Here is a 16,061-nt window from a genome sequence, read left to right as displayed (position 1 = left end):
CAACTAATTACCTTTTAGACTGCAAAAGATGATGTAAATAAATTCCAGGTACTATGTATTAATACATAAAGTTCTCTAAAGTAAATGATGGCTTCTCCAATGTATTAATAAAGTCAAAATATTTTTTTTTGTAATTTGAGGAATTGTTAAGTCAAAAATGTAACAGGAAGAAATATGCAACATTTGAACAACTTGCAATAGCATTTCTGTAAATAACCATTTAAAATGTAGGTGTAACAATAGTAGCTTTACAAACATGTAAGAACACAGATGTTTCATATTCTTTAAAACCTGAAAAAACACAATATTGACTGAATATAAGTATTTTGAAATGGAATATAGATGATAAGATGCCCTGGCCTGGAAAAATCAACACTTACAGTATTTTTTCTGATACCTCCAAGTGTGTATACCTTAAGAGCAGTACAAGTCATTTGTCTTTTCCAGAGGTCGCCTGGCTGCAAAATTTTCATTTGGCCTGCAGAACTTTTGCTAAAGAAAAGCTGAAGTTTTCTGGGAAAAGTCCACTTCAGTACATGCTCCTCTCCCTTCCTTGTCACATCTATTTCAAAGATATCTAAATCCACTAGATGTAGGATATCTGAAAAATCTATATTTAATATTTCTAAATCTAGTTTTAAAATTCCCTGCATGTATTCCAAGAGCTAATACGCAACTTATGCAAAACCTAAGGTGCTCTTAAATTAAAAGTCCTACTATTCTTTGTGACTACTACAGGATTAGACACACGAACTTTTATGTTGTGAGAAAAGGACTAGTGTAGGCTGTGGATGAAACCTCTAGTCACAGGACTGTCCAGCATCAGCAAAAGACTGCCACTATCAGCTCTAACCTAATAGTGATTAATTTTTAAAGTTTAAAAACATGGTCTTAGTACTCTTTTGATTTATCTTACTCTTTAGTACACAATGTCAAAGAGTTTAGTAGTAGCATCATCTCACCTGTATCTCCAAGTTCATACAGTGTAAAGCCATCTACATGAAGGTAACCTTGAAATCTTTCTCTATTTATCCAGGATGACAAATCACCATCTTCATATTCTGGGGTGGGGTGGGAGGAAAGAAAGATTAAATTTTTTTTAGAGGTGAGCCATCAGATTTACTATTTCAGTACTACTGAGGCAACCACTATTTTCGCTCCTTTTTTCCTTTTATTCTTTAGAAAAATTATCACACATTTCTGGGCATTTCTCTCAAGTTTTAAAACTTCTAAAGCTATTTTCAACTATTGAACAAAAAGTGTATGATAGAAAAGCATGAAAAGTTGATTTAATAATCTTTCTTTTCCCAAATTATGCTATATATACTATACTAGAAGCTAACTGTGACCCAGTGCAGAAAGGAACAGTTTCAAAGACTGTTTTAAAAGGTGTGTGTGCGCTTAAGTCGTCATGTTTCAAACAAAGTAGAGATCTATTAATACAGAAAGCAATATTTGTGAGAGTCCTTAAGTGAAAAAGGAAGATCAAGAAAACGCGGATGGATTAAACAGGATTGTGAATGTAAAAGAACAAGTAACCATGCGTGACTGACAGTTATACTGAAGGCTAGTTTCAGATGCTAGATGTTTTAACCTATTAAGAATTAAATTCTAATACATACCATCAGTTAGATCTAAATCACAAGTAAAAAAGAAAAATGTATAGACATATATGTTGCATTTTATGGAAATAAATGCAAAATAAATAATTTATCTTAAATCCTATTGTATAGACAGAAGTATCAATAATTTCAGGCTAACAATTATCTGCCACAAGATAGTAGCAAGCACTTCCAAGCGTAATGCATCCCTTAGATCTGCATCCATTTCCCCTACTATGGAGAAGAAAAAAATCCAAACCAAAACGCCAGACAAGGTCAGACCACTGAAGTGCATTTTGCTAGAAGGTTTTCCTCAGAGTGAGCTCTTCAAATTTCTGCCCAGTCATAACAGTTGCACATAAAACCTTATGCAGACTCTTAAACTGCGTTTTCCTTTATTTGTTTGACTTACATTAATGGTTTTGGTACATTATGAAAAAGTAGAACTTTTACAAAGTAAATTAAAAGCCTGACTATGGCTTTTGCATTTGTTTTAAAAGGTGCTTGAAAAGCAAGCAGGCCACACAGCAAAGTAAGTGTTTCTCTGACAACCTTTCCTTCTCCAGAATTGCTAAAAGAGATCAAAAAAATTAAATGCAAATCAAGGAGGCTGTAGAGTGAAGTTTTATCTGGAGGCAACAAACTGAAGAGGAAGACAAGTACATCCATTCTACGAGGTCACAAAGAATATCCTTGGTGGCCATCCTGGAGTATTTTGCTGTGGTACTACTTATATTCAGAAATTAAACCTTCAGAATAATTTTCTGAGTGATATGTTTTCAACTTAAAGTGAAAACTTGCATTTAAAACGATCTAAATCAAGAGCAGTTGTTTTTGCAAGTAAGTGGTGTGCTTATAAAGCCCAGGCTGCGCAATGTAACTGTGTGTGTCCGTAGGTGCTTCTAACATGCAGGAGCCTTATGGTACAGTCTGAGTACAATGTAATACTTATATCTGGATATGCACAAATGCAGAGATACACCTTTTACAGAAATGGCAGGTCTACTGGCATTATGTACTGCATATATACTCTGCAGAAACAGCAGTGATAAAAAACACTACTAGCTTCAGGCGGCCATTCTACAGCCTACACCCTGAACAAGCCAGATGAAGCAGTCTAGGTATATGATGCATTTGTACAGTGAGGGAAGAAGGAACTTTTCTAAGTACATTAATGGTAGCAAAACAGTAATATTGGAGGCTACATCTTACTGAAAACACAAAGTGAACATCATCATTTCTACTTCTGTACTGCTGAACCAAATTCCTTGCATTTTGTTGTGCAAGAACTAGTAATTTTTTTCTCTTTTCCCTCATGAAGAAGCCGCTATTTATTGTAAAACTGGGGAATTTCCCAGCTCCCCAACATACCCTTCAAAAAACCTCAACTCCTCCAGTTTTTCCATATATGCTTTAAATATCTTGCTCTTAAGATAACATCCACTTTTACTCACCATCATAAACAAAGTAAGTTCCATCTTTGAAGACCATAACAGCAGGCAATTCAGGCAATGTCACATACTGAAAGAGTCAGGTTTCAATTAATCCATGGAAGATTAAAATATTTTTAAACAAACAAAGACATCTGAAAACATGTAAATGTAGTTCATGGGGAAAATCTCTTAAGGACACCTAAGTACTTTCTGCCTACATTTACTAAGATAAATTTACCAGCTTCTGTATATTAAAAGTAACACAACATAAATACAGTTTTGAGAGGTAAATCTTGCAAAATGTAAAAGAAACAGGATTTGTACCGCTATCTGCAGTAGCATGAAGAATAGTTTATGGATTGGACATGAACTTTAGGTAGGAAATTTTAACCTGAGGGTTTTATCAATCATGCTCTCAGTTCCCAATTTGTACTGTTGTCAGCATACCTGTCATACTGCTACTTCTACTAGATGGACAGTCAATTTTGCAGAGTAAAATAGTACCACTGGTACCATGTCCCACTAAATCTGGGTTATTTCTGTGCTTCAGACTGATGGGAATATAAAGAAACAGCTTCAGCCCACCAGGCTGAAAACAGACCTAATTTAGACAAACAACAAAAGCCTGTATTACAATGCTAAACATGATATTTGAGATGGTCAGCAACATACTAAAAAAAGAGCTGTAGAAACTTTCTCCTTGGAACTCAAAATAATTTTAGTCAGCTCATATTTTTAGCGAACTGCCATAGAAAAAATCCTGCATCTACTTCTTACTGCTTGCTAGCATTCCAAGTTAAAATTTTAACAGCATTTGTGATTAAGAAAGAACTGCATCTTAACCTTAGTTTTGATCACATCATCTGAATTGTCTGATTTACTGATATGTTTTGGAAAGGTAAGAACAGCATCATTTCCAAATGACATGCCTTCTGTCATCATTCTGCATTAACTTTCTTGGAAATTAATGTAAAAGCAGAAATTTATAGTATAATAGCTGATATGAATAAGCAAGAGGGTAGTCCCAGATGATGCTTTGTTCTCTTACTTGCCCAAAACATAATTTAACATCTTTGAAGGACAAATCAATCCGTGTACAGCTTAAAGTCTGCAACAGATCCCTAAAGCTCGGAACAACACCTAAGGCAATGAAACAAAGCCTAACCATGAACACTGCAATGCAAAACCTCATTACAACTAGTAACCAGAAATTTCTTAACATTTTTTCTTCTCTCCATAGAATACTGCATACCATCACTACTTCAGCTTAAACGACACTGGTGGGAAATTACCTTCTGTGGGAAAAAAAGCTCACTGCTTACATCAGTGTCATCACAGAACCTCAAAGACTTCCAGGTTTTTTTACACTCTTTCCACTGCACAACTGAACAGTACTTTTCTTGCTCAGCTGGAGCTGAAGTGCAAATAGCAATATTAAATTAAGGTGGCTTTTGATACAAGGCTTCTGGAGAACTAACAATACACTATTTATAATGAGGCCAGTTCTACTTATGGTGGTGTAAAATGCAGCTGCCAAAAAAAAAAAAAACCGAAACCCAAAACAATAGACCAAATTATGGTAGTTCTCACCCCATTAATCACCAACTAGTTTTAAAGTCACATGTTAGTAGGCACGGGGCAGACTTAGGTCCCACTTGGAGATAACTATAAATGAAAGCCTCTTAATTTTGCTACGAGTAAGCAGGAATGGTTAGACTAACTACAGTAGTATCAATTTTTTCCTACCCTTGTGACGAACCGTAAATAATTTCCTTGTTACAGAATCCTCCAAAGAGCCACATGAGAATTCTGCAGCCAGTGGACTGGGTTGGCTGATCCCCAGACAGACTAATGTTTTCACCAGCTGTATTGTACAAGATGAAAATAACTTACCTCTTCACTTACTTCTGATTACTAGGGTAGTAATCCATGCTACAGACCCCTAATTAGCTCTAAAAGTATTTGGTGAAAGGACTGCTGGGAGCAACAAGAGTTCTTCTGCATTGGCTAAAAATCCAAGTATCTACCTTCTTGAGCAGGTTGTGTGGCTCATGTTGAGTTCTGCACATCTTCTGATTAATTTTATTAATATGACTGAAGAAGTAATTTGGCCAAAACAAAGCAATGACAGACTGAATTTTGGGTTGTATTCTTTCCCCATATAGACTCAAAAATGACACGTTTCAACGTAATCACTTAGAAACCTATCAAAGCCAAACTTACTGTAAGAAGACATCTCTGTGCCATCAAAACAGCAAAATCACATAGATGAGGAGAAAAATGCCATTTCTGGGGAAACAGTAGGAATGGTAACAGCTTACCTCAGGCAGCACATCTTCTGAGGCAGAAAAAAAGTATGTATAAACTATTAGTTCTGAAGCAACCTCAATGTATTTTTCCTGAAAAAATACAAACAATGTTTTTTTAATTTCTGAATTTTAGTAGGTGTCAAACAAAAGCTTTGTGACATACCTTATCTTCAAAGAGCAGTTAGAAAATATGGTTATGGAATAAAATTGTAAAAGCACTTTGATAAACATAAAAAACCCTAAGAATTTGTTACACGCATGCACTTCAGTCTTTGAAAAGATTTTTACAATTACTCCCTAAATAGCCAAAAGAAGTAACTTTATTTAATCAAGCTTCAAACCTTTAAAGGAGATTCACCACCAACATACACAAAAAGTACACGATGTCTCTTTTGCACGTGCTCAAACATTTGCTGGCTAGGAAGTGGCCTGATAAGAGGTCTGGAAAGGAAAAAAAAGACCAAGAAAAATCTCAGTTTGTGCAACCTGTAAAACCCAAACAAATAAAAATTCACAAGAAAATGTCATAAAGTTTTTTGTGTTTTTCAGAAAATTATATTTCAAAATGCAAATTATTTTAATGTTTCAAGTTATTATTCTATTTTACATGAAAAGGTAAAAGAAAAAGAACGTTCTCCTCTCCCCCCCAATAACATGTAATGTTCCTCAAATAGCACACTTAAATTTGAAATTCAAATCTTACTACAAAATGCTGCTATGATTTAAACATGCATGCCTTCTACTGGACACAGAATCACAGACTGGGCTAGACTGGAAGGGACCTTAAAGATCATCTGGTCTAACCCTGCCACCGTGAGCAGGGATATCTTTCACCAGACCAGGCTCCTCAAAGCCCCACCCAAACTGGCCTTGAACACTTCCAGAAATGGAGCATCCATAATTTCTCTGAACAACCTGTTCCAGTGTCTTACCACCCTCACAGTAAAGAATTTATTCCTAATATTTATTCTAAATCCATGCTCTTTCTGTTTAAAACCATTGCCCCTTATCCTGTCAGCATAGACCTTGATAAAAAGTCTCTGTCTTTCTTACAAGATGTCTTTATACAGTGGAAGGCCACAGTAACATTGCAATCATCTGAGAGAGAAAATTCTGAATGTAAGCACAGCAGTTAGGAAATGTGGTCTTAGAAATAAATAATCTTAACTCAGCACCAGTCTCCAATGCAGCAACACACATAGTACATATAGTTTTTAACTTCAGTATCTTGTTCTTTTTAAATAACTCTTGGCCCACCTCAAAATCCTACCTAAGTTTTAAGTCACCAGAACAAGTCTCAGAAAAGAGTATATTTACCCTGCCACTCTATTAGCAAATTCAATTATATCATCTTTGGTTCTAGGTCCTCTGTAGTTGTATGCCAAGTCACCTTTCAAGCTAGATAAATAGGAAAGACAAAAAAAAGAACAGAATAGCAATCATCTAAACTACATTTGCACATGTAAAATTTCTCAACCTTCACATGTTTACTACAGTCACCTTTTAGCAAGTGATAAGCAAAAGAAATGGTCAGCAAAATATAAAACTCAATAATACAATACAATGCAATTATGGAATAGAAGCTTATTTACACAGTATCTGATTTACGGACTTGTTGAAATACATTTTTTTTGAAATTATTTTTTTCTAGTGCACAGCAGTCAATTACTTCATAAACACACAGATCATTTAGAACACTTGTTTAGGACATATTAAAAAGCCCCCCAAAACAGTAAAACACCCCACACTCAAACCAAACCTGAGACACTCAACATTTAAACTACTCAGGGATTACTCCTGGTAAAAGGAAAGCATATAAACTTCTTTAATGCTTTTTTATAATTGAAATGTATCCAATAATCTGCAAAACCTTCCAAATTTATGTATGAAGCTTCAGTGAAGTGCTGGTCAGCTTATGGTACTCTGCTGACAAGAGGATGTAGCAGGTATTATCAAAATATTCAAGTAAGTTTCACTAATTCTAATAGCTTTCTTTGAATCCACACAGGTTTAAGAAATTCAGAGGAAAGAAAATAAACCGAATTTTCAATGCCTCTATTTGCCAATAAAATTTTTCATCCTTAAATATTTCAAGCTGAACATCTCTGCTGCTTTGAGAAAACTAACTTGACGAGATTTATTATCATCTATTATGAATAGATGCTTGCTTAAACAATAACCTGCTTAAACAATAACCTGCTAAAAACCCCAGTATGTCCACAGTAAAAAGCACTCAAAATTATTGAGTCTTTATTTAACTTGACATTGTACTGGACTATACATTACAGAGGTTTGAGATTTTTAAATGGACAGGGCTACTTTTAATTTTTTGTCATGAAATCATTGATAGAAATTCCATAGGAAGAATTAACTTACAGCTTAATTGTTGGATATCCTCGCACTCCAAATTCGGATGCAATACCTGAAAGAAATGCATTAATGCCAAAGTGAACTAAGACTCTTTTTCTCTCCTACCTTAATCTTTAAACATGGTTTACTATTCAAGCCACATAAACAAATGAAAAAAATACCACTTAGCTCAATATGAATTATTCTACTTGCTTTCAAGGAAAAGCTTGCTGTTATTAAGCTACATCACTAAATTTTGGACTTCTTTCAGAGGTGCTGCAGGGTCCCAGGATAGGCACCCAATTCATGTGCTACAACTCAAATGTCATGAGAATCCTCTGGACAGACATGCTTGGTCTGCTTTCACTAAAATGTAGCATGCATTGAATATGCACATACAATTGAAAATATAAGATGCAAGAATTAAGCATCAAGGATGTAGAGCTGTAAATACTATGCTTGAAAGAAACATAGAAGACAATTATCTACTCGTGCTACAGTAATGGCTAACAAGAAGTGCAGTATCATACTGCAGTTGTTACAAAAAAGTTTTTAAATCATATTCCACACAAGTAAATGTCTACTGTCATGAACCTTACCAGAAGGAGGCACTTTCTAAGTAGGTACTTGCCTGCTGCTTACTAAAGTGGTGAAAAGTAGGACAACTGCAGAACTTTTTCCCCCACCTCAGATTTGTTTAAAACCTTCTATCTTGCTCCCATCCATGGGAGGAGTACAACTTGCAACCACCCTTCCACTTGTGAACATAGTAACTGCCACCTGAAACTACAATTTCCAGCAAATTCAGTGTTTCCCATAAGTTAAACTACATAGTCTCAAAAAAGGATTAAGTCTAAAATTCTGGCAATACTTGTGCAATTCCCTGTTGAATAACAATCCCTGCTCTCAAAAAGCACCTAGAGTCAACACTTTTTACAAAACCATTCGGAAGCTACCAGCCACATGCCACAGCAAGTAGATGTTGCAGGTCTTGAGTGCAAAGCTCTCAGTAAGAGTTCAGAAATTGTGACCCTAAGGTTGTTCACCTGGATCAGTACCTTATTGCACAGCACTACAAATAAAACTAGCAGCTCACCTACAGGCATCTAATCAAAGACGACTGCTCTAAGAAACACATACAAGGATTAATTTGATTCTGATCCTTTTCTCTCACAGCTCTACTACATGGAACTACGATGCATTAAAATGTGTACTAGAACATTCAATCACAAGAGCTGTCAAACAGATGGTTAATCCCCTCAACTTCATGGAAGTGACGTATTTACATCACCACCTCCACTTCTTGATATGAAGAAAATAGCAGCAATTGTTCCAGCCCCAGGTGTGATGTATTTCTACTTTGCTCACACACAGTGGACTCCTGAGGCTAAACCCCCTGAAAATTCAACTAATACCACAGCAGGTGACTGCTCTGTTGATGTTAAGTGCTGTATCCTCATTCCACAGAGCTACCACAGGCAACATCTTCTGGATGATTTGTACGTTCACCTGTGATCTCAGCTCTCTGACAACAAGCTTCCCCTAAGTTCAGATCTTTCACACTACTTCATATTCCTATTATATTTTAGTATATTACAAATAGTATTATATTGTAGTATATTACAAACTACGAGGAGCAAACCACTCATGTTCCTTCCTAGTGGCAAGTATATGCTACAGATGCATTTCCTTCTGATATTTTCAAGACTAAATTACTTTAGATTTCAGAGATCATTAGATTGCAAAGATATTAAGCACAGTTGACTTGAGCTTTTCATATCCAGATGTGAAATTTCCACTTTCAAAATGAAAGCATAAAACTATTTCAAAAGATTTATCAGACAGTATAAAGCTGGTTGCAAATCTGAGAAGAAAAACTTTTCCAAGACACAAAGGAACCCTTGCAGCTTTTAGTAATTTTTATGAAAGTAAAAATCAATTATATAACAAAACCTTAGCACCAATTCTGTTCTAGGTATAAAATACAAGATTTTAGTAACAGGATGACAGATGCAAATATTTCAGGGTAAAAGCTGATACAATTTATATGATTTAGAATTTTATATACATGACTGGAAAGTTAGAGAACCATGAAACCTATTCCCAGTTTTGAAGTTACCTGGTTGCATGACCTTGAGACTTCTAATTCTCCAGACTTATTTTTCTATAGAAAATAAGTATCTTTAAGATGAAACATGAAGTCAGACTGATTTGGTTTTATAGATAAAGATACATACAATAAATTGGTCTTTGAGACAAAATCACTTTAATCTCAAAAGACCAAACTCTCCTATATCTAAGCACAGGAAAAACTAGAATACCACTGAAAAAAATATTCTGCATAACATTTTAGGCAAATACAACAAACTTGAATAATCAGATTTAATGGATATTAGCTAAAAACACTACATATATTTACAAAATTTTATTCCATATAGATCTCACTTGGGCCCACTCCTCCCTATACCTTCCCTTTTAAATATCCTCTTAGTTCAACACAGATTTAAGTGAATTGACAATAAACAAGCACACAAACACAAAGAAAGTAGTTAAGCATTCAACAATCCTCTCACATCTACCCAAACTACTTCTCTAAACACCAAGGCTTTAGGGTTTTCTCCGAAAAGGTTGATATATGAAAGGCCCCAGCAAAAACCAAAAAGCATTGAAAGAGCTGAATTTGGTTCTTTGAGAAGACATTTACAGAGAAACATGGGAAGAAATCGGCTGAACAGTGATTACTGATGTAATGAATTCAGTGATTTCAGCAGGCTTTGTGTAACAGCTTCAGGATCAATTACCTGAAATGAGTAAGAGCCAAGAACACAGGCACTCCTGCAGCAGTAATACAAGGAACCTAAAACTGGATGCTCTCAAGAGACACACCACATAAAAATACTTATATAACAGTACTCTAAGAGGCATATCAAAAGCACATCTTTGAAAAGCTTTTACCTTCCCTACTCAAGCAGAAACAAATGTGATAAAAAACCACATACTACATCATGTTATCACCTTTAGAAAGAAAAATAGTAAGGAAATTTTTCTACAATGACTACATATTTGTGCTATGACACAGAAGAACAATTTCAAGAAAAAAAAAAGTTTCAAAACAGAGGTTGTGATGAAATTACCCCAAAATAAACCATACTTACTAGAAAAGGAAGTTGCATCCATCTTCCCAACTTTTACTGGAGAACCCATGTTTCTCATTTCTATGCCCACTTCATTCCACACAGGCTCTAGTTTCTTGCAGTGGCCACACCAAGGTGCATAAAACTGAGAAGCAATTACATTTCATTAAAAAAAAAATTAGTAGAAATTGATTCTACAACTAACCCTCAAATCATTAGCAAGACTTATTTTCTAGTCACGGTACCCCTTATGTCTTAAATAAATTTCAAGTTAGTTACAAGGTTGGCATGACAAGCAATTTACGATTTAGTCCTACTTTTAATATGAAAGCACAAGTTTGAAAATAATACATTAAATTGCTATTATATAATTTCTTACTTAGGAATAGACTGTGTGGGTTTTTTTTGAAAGTTAAAGGATCATATAAGCAATCTATCCAGGAATATGAATTTGCCAACAGGCCGAAAATATCAATGTTTTGGTATAACAAGGTTACAATTTGATAAAGCTGAATTTTGTTTTGCTATACACTGCTGATAACGCCGAATTAGCACATATACTTGCTCCCACTCAAAAATCACAAATCTGGGTAATACAATTTTAGAATTACAGTAAATATTTGGGTGAGGAAAGGAATGTTACCTCATCCACAAACAAGCTCAATCTTTTTAGTAACTCTTTGTCCCTGAAATAACAGGCACTGAATCTTTCTAGACAATTTAGAAAAGTAAAAGAGGGCTCTCATATATTTGATCTTTCAGTGCTAATAGAAGTCTAGAACACAAATCACCTGTTATAATTAGTGAAAGGAATAATAAAAATTCTGAACAGACTTTATCACCTCCTAAGTGTGTTTGGTAATCTGCTTTCCTCTTTTAAGGTCTGCAAAATATAGATTGAAGCCTATTCAGCAGTCTATTCAGCCTATTCCTCATTTACCCTGAACAGACGGATTGCTTTTCTATCACGGCAGTCAGAATTACTGCCATGAAGTTTTTCTCCATCCTGTACAAACAACTTTCCAAACAATGAAGCACAGCCTGACTACAGGGTTTAGCACTGTGCATTCTGTCTTTTGATTTCCACCAGCAGATCTTCCCTTTTTTCTTATATACTCACATCTACAAGCCAAATATCATCTTTACGGTTTTCTTTAAACCTAGAAAGGAGAAAAAATGAAATCAACAAATTATATATCTGAAAACAAAACAGTGAAGTGCATGTGTGAAACAGGCAAAGTCTACAAGAAGGTTAACATAAAACTACAGATACAAGATTTCTGTTTTCTTTCTTTCTTTGAGGGTGGGGAAATGGAGGAGATGGTTATTTTTGAGTATTAAGATTGCCCCCGTACATGATACTACACATACAGCTGTGCCAATTATGTTTCTATAACTACTTCCTGAGACAAAAAAACCCCAACAAAACAGAAAAACAACAAGAAATAAGAATACACACCAAAACACACAGAAGATATTTGATTAGCATGTGGAACCCAAGGGGAAGAAGTATTTTGCAGTTGTCTTAGTTATATTAAATAAATTTGTTGTTGTATTTTTATATACCAACTAATACAGACTCTTAGAGCATTGGTTTAAACTGTTAATCTTAGTTTTACTAAATGCAAACTAAATAAACTATCTTTAATATTAACATGTGAAGCAATCTTAGTTCAATCTCCTTTAACATTCTACTATAGGTGCATCAGTTTATAGTTTAATTGAAGTTGCACACAACCAAGAAACCAACTTCATGGAATAAAAATGATCAAGTTATTGATAAAAGCCAGAGATACACAGGTACTACTGAATTTTCTTAATGCTAGACAAATGGCATTTAAATTAACTGACTGGTTTTGTTAACTGTAAACCTGTCACTAAATTCTAAAACCTCTAACACAAAACTAAGCTTGATAAATCAAAGTTCTTTGGTACCTCCCAAAATGCTGCTTACACTTTTCACTGTTGTCACTACAAGATCATATGAATTACTGCATTAGTTAACTAGTCCTATGTAGAGAATGAAAAAAGTTTATTTTTGTAAAAGACAGGCTTCATAAAAGTGACTAGGACTGGCACTAAAGTCACACACAATAACATACATGATAAAACACTCTTTATTCCACCATTCTTATTGCAAAAGGAGATGAATATTTACATATAATTATGCAGTAAGTGTAGATCTACACTCTAAGATCCAATTAATAGAAGTTATAGCCCAACTCATCATTATGGCTGCATAAATGGCTCATAAGCAGTAGGCAGAATTTATTATATTTCACTTAAAGTTGAATCTGTAATAGTCCATAATGGTCTTGAAGAAATACTATTGCTGACACTGGCTTACTGTTTGAAAGAAATAATTCAGAAATCATGAATACAATCTAATTACAGTGTTGAGTATTTGAAACTTAGAATTGCAGCATTTCACTGGTAAATTCCAGCCTACTTTATTGATGGCATACCAAGGCTGCAATGCCTGTACAGCAGCAGGAAAGGTATTTGCAGAGACTAATATGGAACTGCTAAAGGAAAGCATCATTTTTAAGTCACAAAATTTCTTAGTTGACAACCTCACTAAAAACTTACTTTACCACCCTAAGCACTGTAGAGCTAATGAAAGAACCAGTGAGAGTCCAGCATCTCTTGAGAATTCTAACAGAGTTATAGCTAACTTCCAATTACAATGCCAAATAATTGGTTATGATGCAAGAGGTAGAAAGCAGTTACTGGGCTGTGCTTCAATTTAGAATATCACTTTTCCTTTGTATAAGAAGAATCTACAATTAAATGTTCTCCTTCCTCTGCCACAGCAAAATTGTTACAGCAAATTGCAAAGAGCATTAAAGTACTGAGAAAGGTAGACTGCAACCTTGCCAACAGACAGAAAGAAAAAAGGGAAAGAATAAAACACCTGGAGGCTGAGCTTTCCAACAGAGTTTAATAACTTTGACCTAAGATTGTATAAAAAAACCCGTAGTTTTTATAATATAAATTTCACCGTACTTCTCATTTACAAGCACCTATTTAATGAACTTCCACAGAAAGTAAAATCTGAACTGAAACAAAACCCCAACTATCGAAACTCACTCTAGTTTTGCTAACGTCAGTGATTAAATTACTAGACAATATATATTAAGAAAGTTCAACACACTGCTGAAGAAAAAGAGAAATCTCTCTACAAATGAGCAGTCAAGCATTTTCTGCAGGTGCTGTTTTTAGGCCCTATAAATATGTTTTCCAAGCACTAAATTTCAGTGTCTCTTTTTAAATTGTCCTGTGCAATCCTCTGTCAGCTGTCAGAGACACAATCACACTCGTGGAAAGATGACGTAAGTGTTGCACATCCTTGAATCAAAATTATTTGTCTCAAACCCATACATCTTCCCAACTATATGATCAAATGTTCTCTCAGCCTCCACTTAAACCAAGCACCCCACTTAATCATGAACAGTTAAAAGAAACCACCATAAAGCAAAACTGAACACCAAGGCCACAATTCCAAGGGCCTTAAAACAACCCAGCTACTGCATCTATTCCTTGCTGTTTCCCTTCTCCCTCCCCTTGCACCGACGCTTCTAATCATGGTTTGAGCCACCAGTGCATGCCCACAGATAGAAAAATACTTCCTTTTTCAGTCAGGTTACTTATCTGCTTCATTATCACACTAGAACAAGTCCACACCCATCACAAGTTGAGTGCTGACCTGAGGCAGCAGATCTGCTATCAGAGCAGCACAAGCCAAGAGGAACCACAGCTCATTTTGTGCATCCCTCCCACAGCCCAGCTGGGCACCTCTGTTAGCTCTGCTTGTTTTCCCATATCCTGTAAGCTTTGGAAACGGACCTGAGCCTTGCACTAGTCCGCACGGTTTACAACTACTAAAATTCAAATAGAACACAAAGCTTACAGCAACAGCAGAACACCCATAATGTTTAGGCATCTATAAAATGGAAAGCTTGAAACTTCAGCAGTCACTGCTCCCCAGTTTGGAGCAAAATTAAATTAAAATTTAAGTTGTTTAAATTAAATTTTAATTTCAATTAAATTTAAATTGTTTTCGTGTCTTTTCTCACCATTTGCCAATTAGAAAAAAAAAAAAAAAAAAAAACCAAAAACAAAAAAAAACCCCCACAAAACCTGCCCTGAACAATTAATCAATTCTTACTCTTAACTGGAAATACAAGCATCTGGACAGTTTTGTAATTGAAAAATTCAAATGTTCTAAAATGACATTTTCTTTTATCAGTTATTTTAAAAAGTTATGTCACAACAGAACCACGACTCTTCACTCCAAAGCAGCAAATGCATTTACACACACGTGTGGAAACATTATATGAGAACGTGATGCAGGAGCACAGATAGGCTAAGTGAATGCATCTTCAGTCCTTGAAAATATGAGCATGTTTTAAAAACAAGCTTTGAAAATCAAGTCCAAACAGTTCCCATGCTTCAGTTGTTTTTTCACAACACCAGAGGCGCTGCTGTGTCTCTCCTGAGAACTCCTTCCGTATGTTCCCATCCCCTCACCCATAAATCCACTACACCTCATCTGATCTTATGATTAACAAGCAATATTCTAAAAATGTGAGTGGTTTCCTGACAGTTTAGCTCTTTGATGTAATTTATCGTGGATTGAACCCTCATGAAAACATCACCTTTAACTGGCTGAAATTTATCCTAAAGCAGTCATCTAATGCTACCTTCTCCTTCCCTACCAGCTAATATGCTCCATATCTTCTCTTTCAATTCCAATAATCATGCTGCTTTGTAGCACTTGGTATCTCTGACAAAAAAAAAAAACAAAAACCCAACCATTTGGGGTCATTTTCTTGGGAAACTATAGCAACTACGTAGCTATCAAACTGCTACAGCAAAGCAGTACTCCAACAGTGACACTACACAACCAAGTTCATGGCAGGACTACCATTTCAATTTCTGCACAGTCTCAGGACTAATTCTGTTGTAAATGCCCTTTTTTACACTGGAGTATTACTGGCACTTCAGGCAACCATGAACTAGTCCTGCAGGCCTCTTCCTCTCTTCTGTTTCTGGCCATGCCTGAACGCACTTAGACTCGTACTCCCAACCCCTCATGCAGCCATGCCACAAACTCTAATGAAAAAAGAACTTGGATAAACGCAAGCAGCTTTTATTTGGGGCAGGCACCAATACACCAATATATTTACCCCACCAAAAAGAAAGACAAGCAAGGAAGCTCAAGAACATTTCTGG

At 35.5% G+C, this 16,061-nt stretch overlaps 1 protein-coding gene across 2 annotated transcripts in view; it reads right to left on the bottom strand.

Annotated features, from left to right (window-relative positions):
- The window catches only part of TMX3 (thioredoxin related transmembrane protein 3), a 29,363-nt gene that overhangs the window by 12,347 nt on the left and 955 nt on the right, over nt 1–16,061 (bottom strand). For both annotated transcript variants that reach the window (XM_039548508.1, XM_039548509.1), the window contains exons 3-10: nt 11,947–11,986; nt 10,848–10,971; nt 7,720–7,765; nt 6,661–6,741; nt 5,685–5,784; nt 5,356–5,433; nt 3,056–3,122; nt 963–1,061 (exon numbers count right to left, since the gene is read on the bottom strand). In XM_039548508.1, coding sequence (XP_039404442.1) covers nt 963–1,061; nt 3,056–3,122; nt 5,356–5,433; nt 5,685–5,784; nt 6,661–6,741; nt 7,720–7,765; nt 10,848–10,971; nt 11,947–11,986 — 635 coding nt within the window. The remainder of the gene's footprint in view (nt 1–962; nt 1,062–3,055; nt 3,123–5,355; nt 5,434–5,684; nt 5,785–6,660; nt 6,742–7,719; nt 7,766–10,847; nt 10,972–11,946; nt 11,987–16,061) is intronic.

Source organism: Corvus cornix, chromosome 2 (genome assembly GCF_000738735.6).
Source record: "Corvus cornix cornix isolate S_Up_H32 chromosome 2, ASM73873v5, whole genome shotgun sequence".
Taxonomy (NCBI): domain Eukaryota; kingdom Metazoa; phylum Chordata; class Aves; order Passeriformes; family Corvidae; genus Corvus; species Corvus cornix.
The sequence above is the reverse complement of the archived record's forward strand: the minus strand, read 5'-3'. Positions and strand labels throughout refer to the sequence as shown.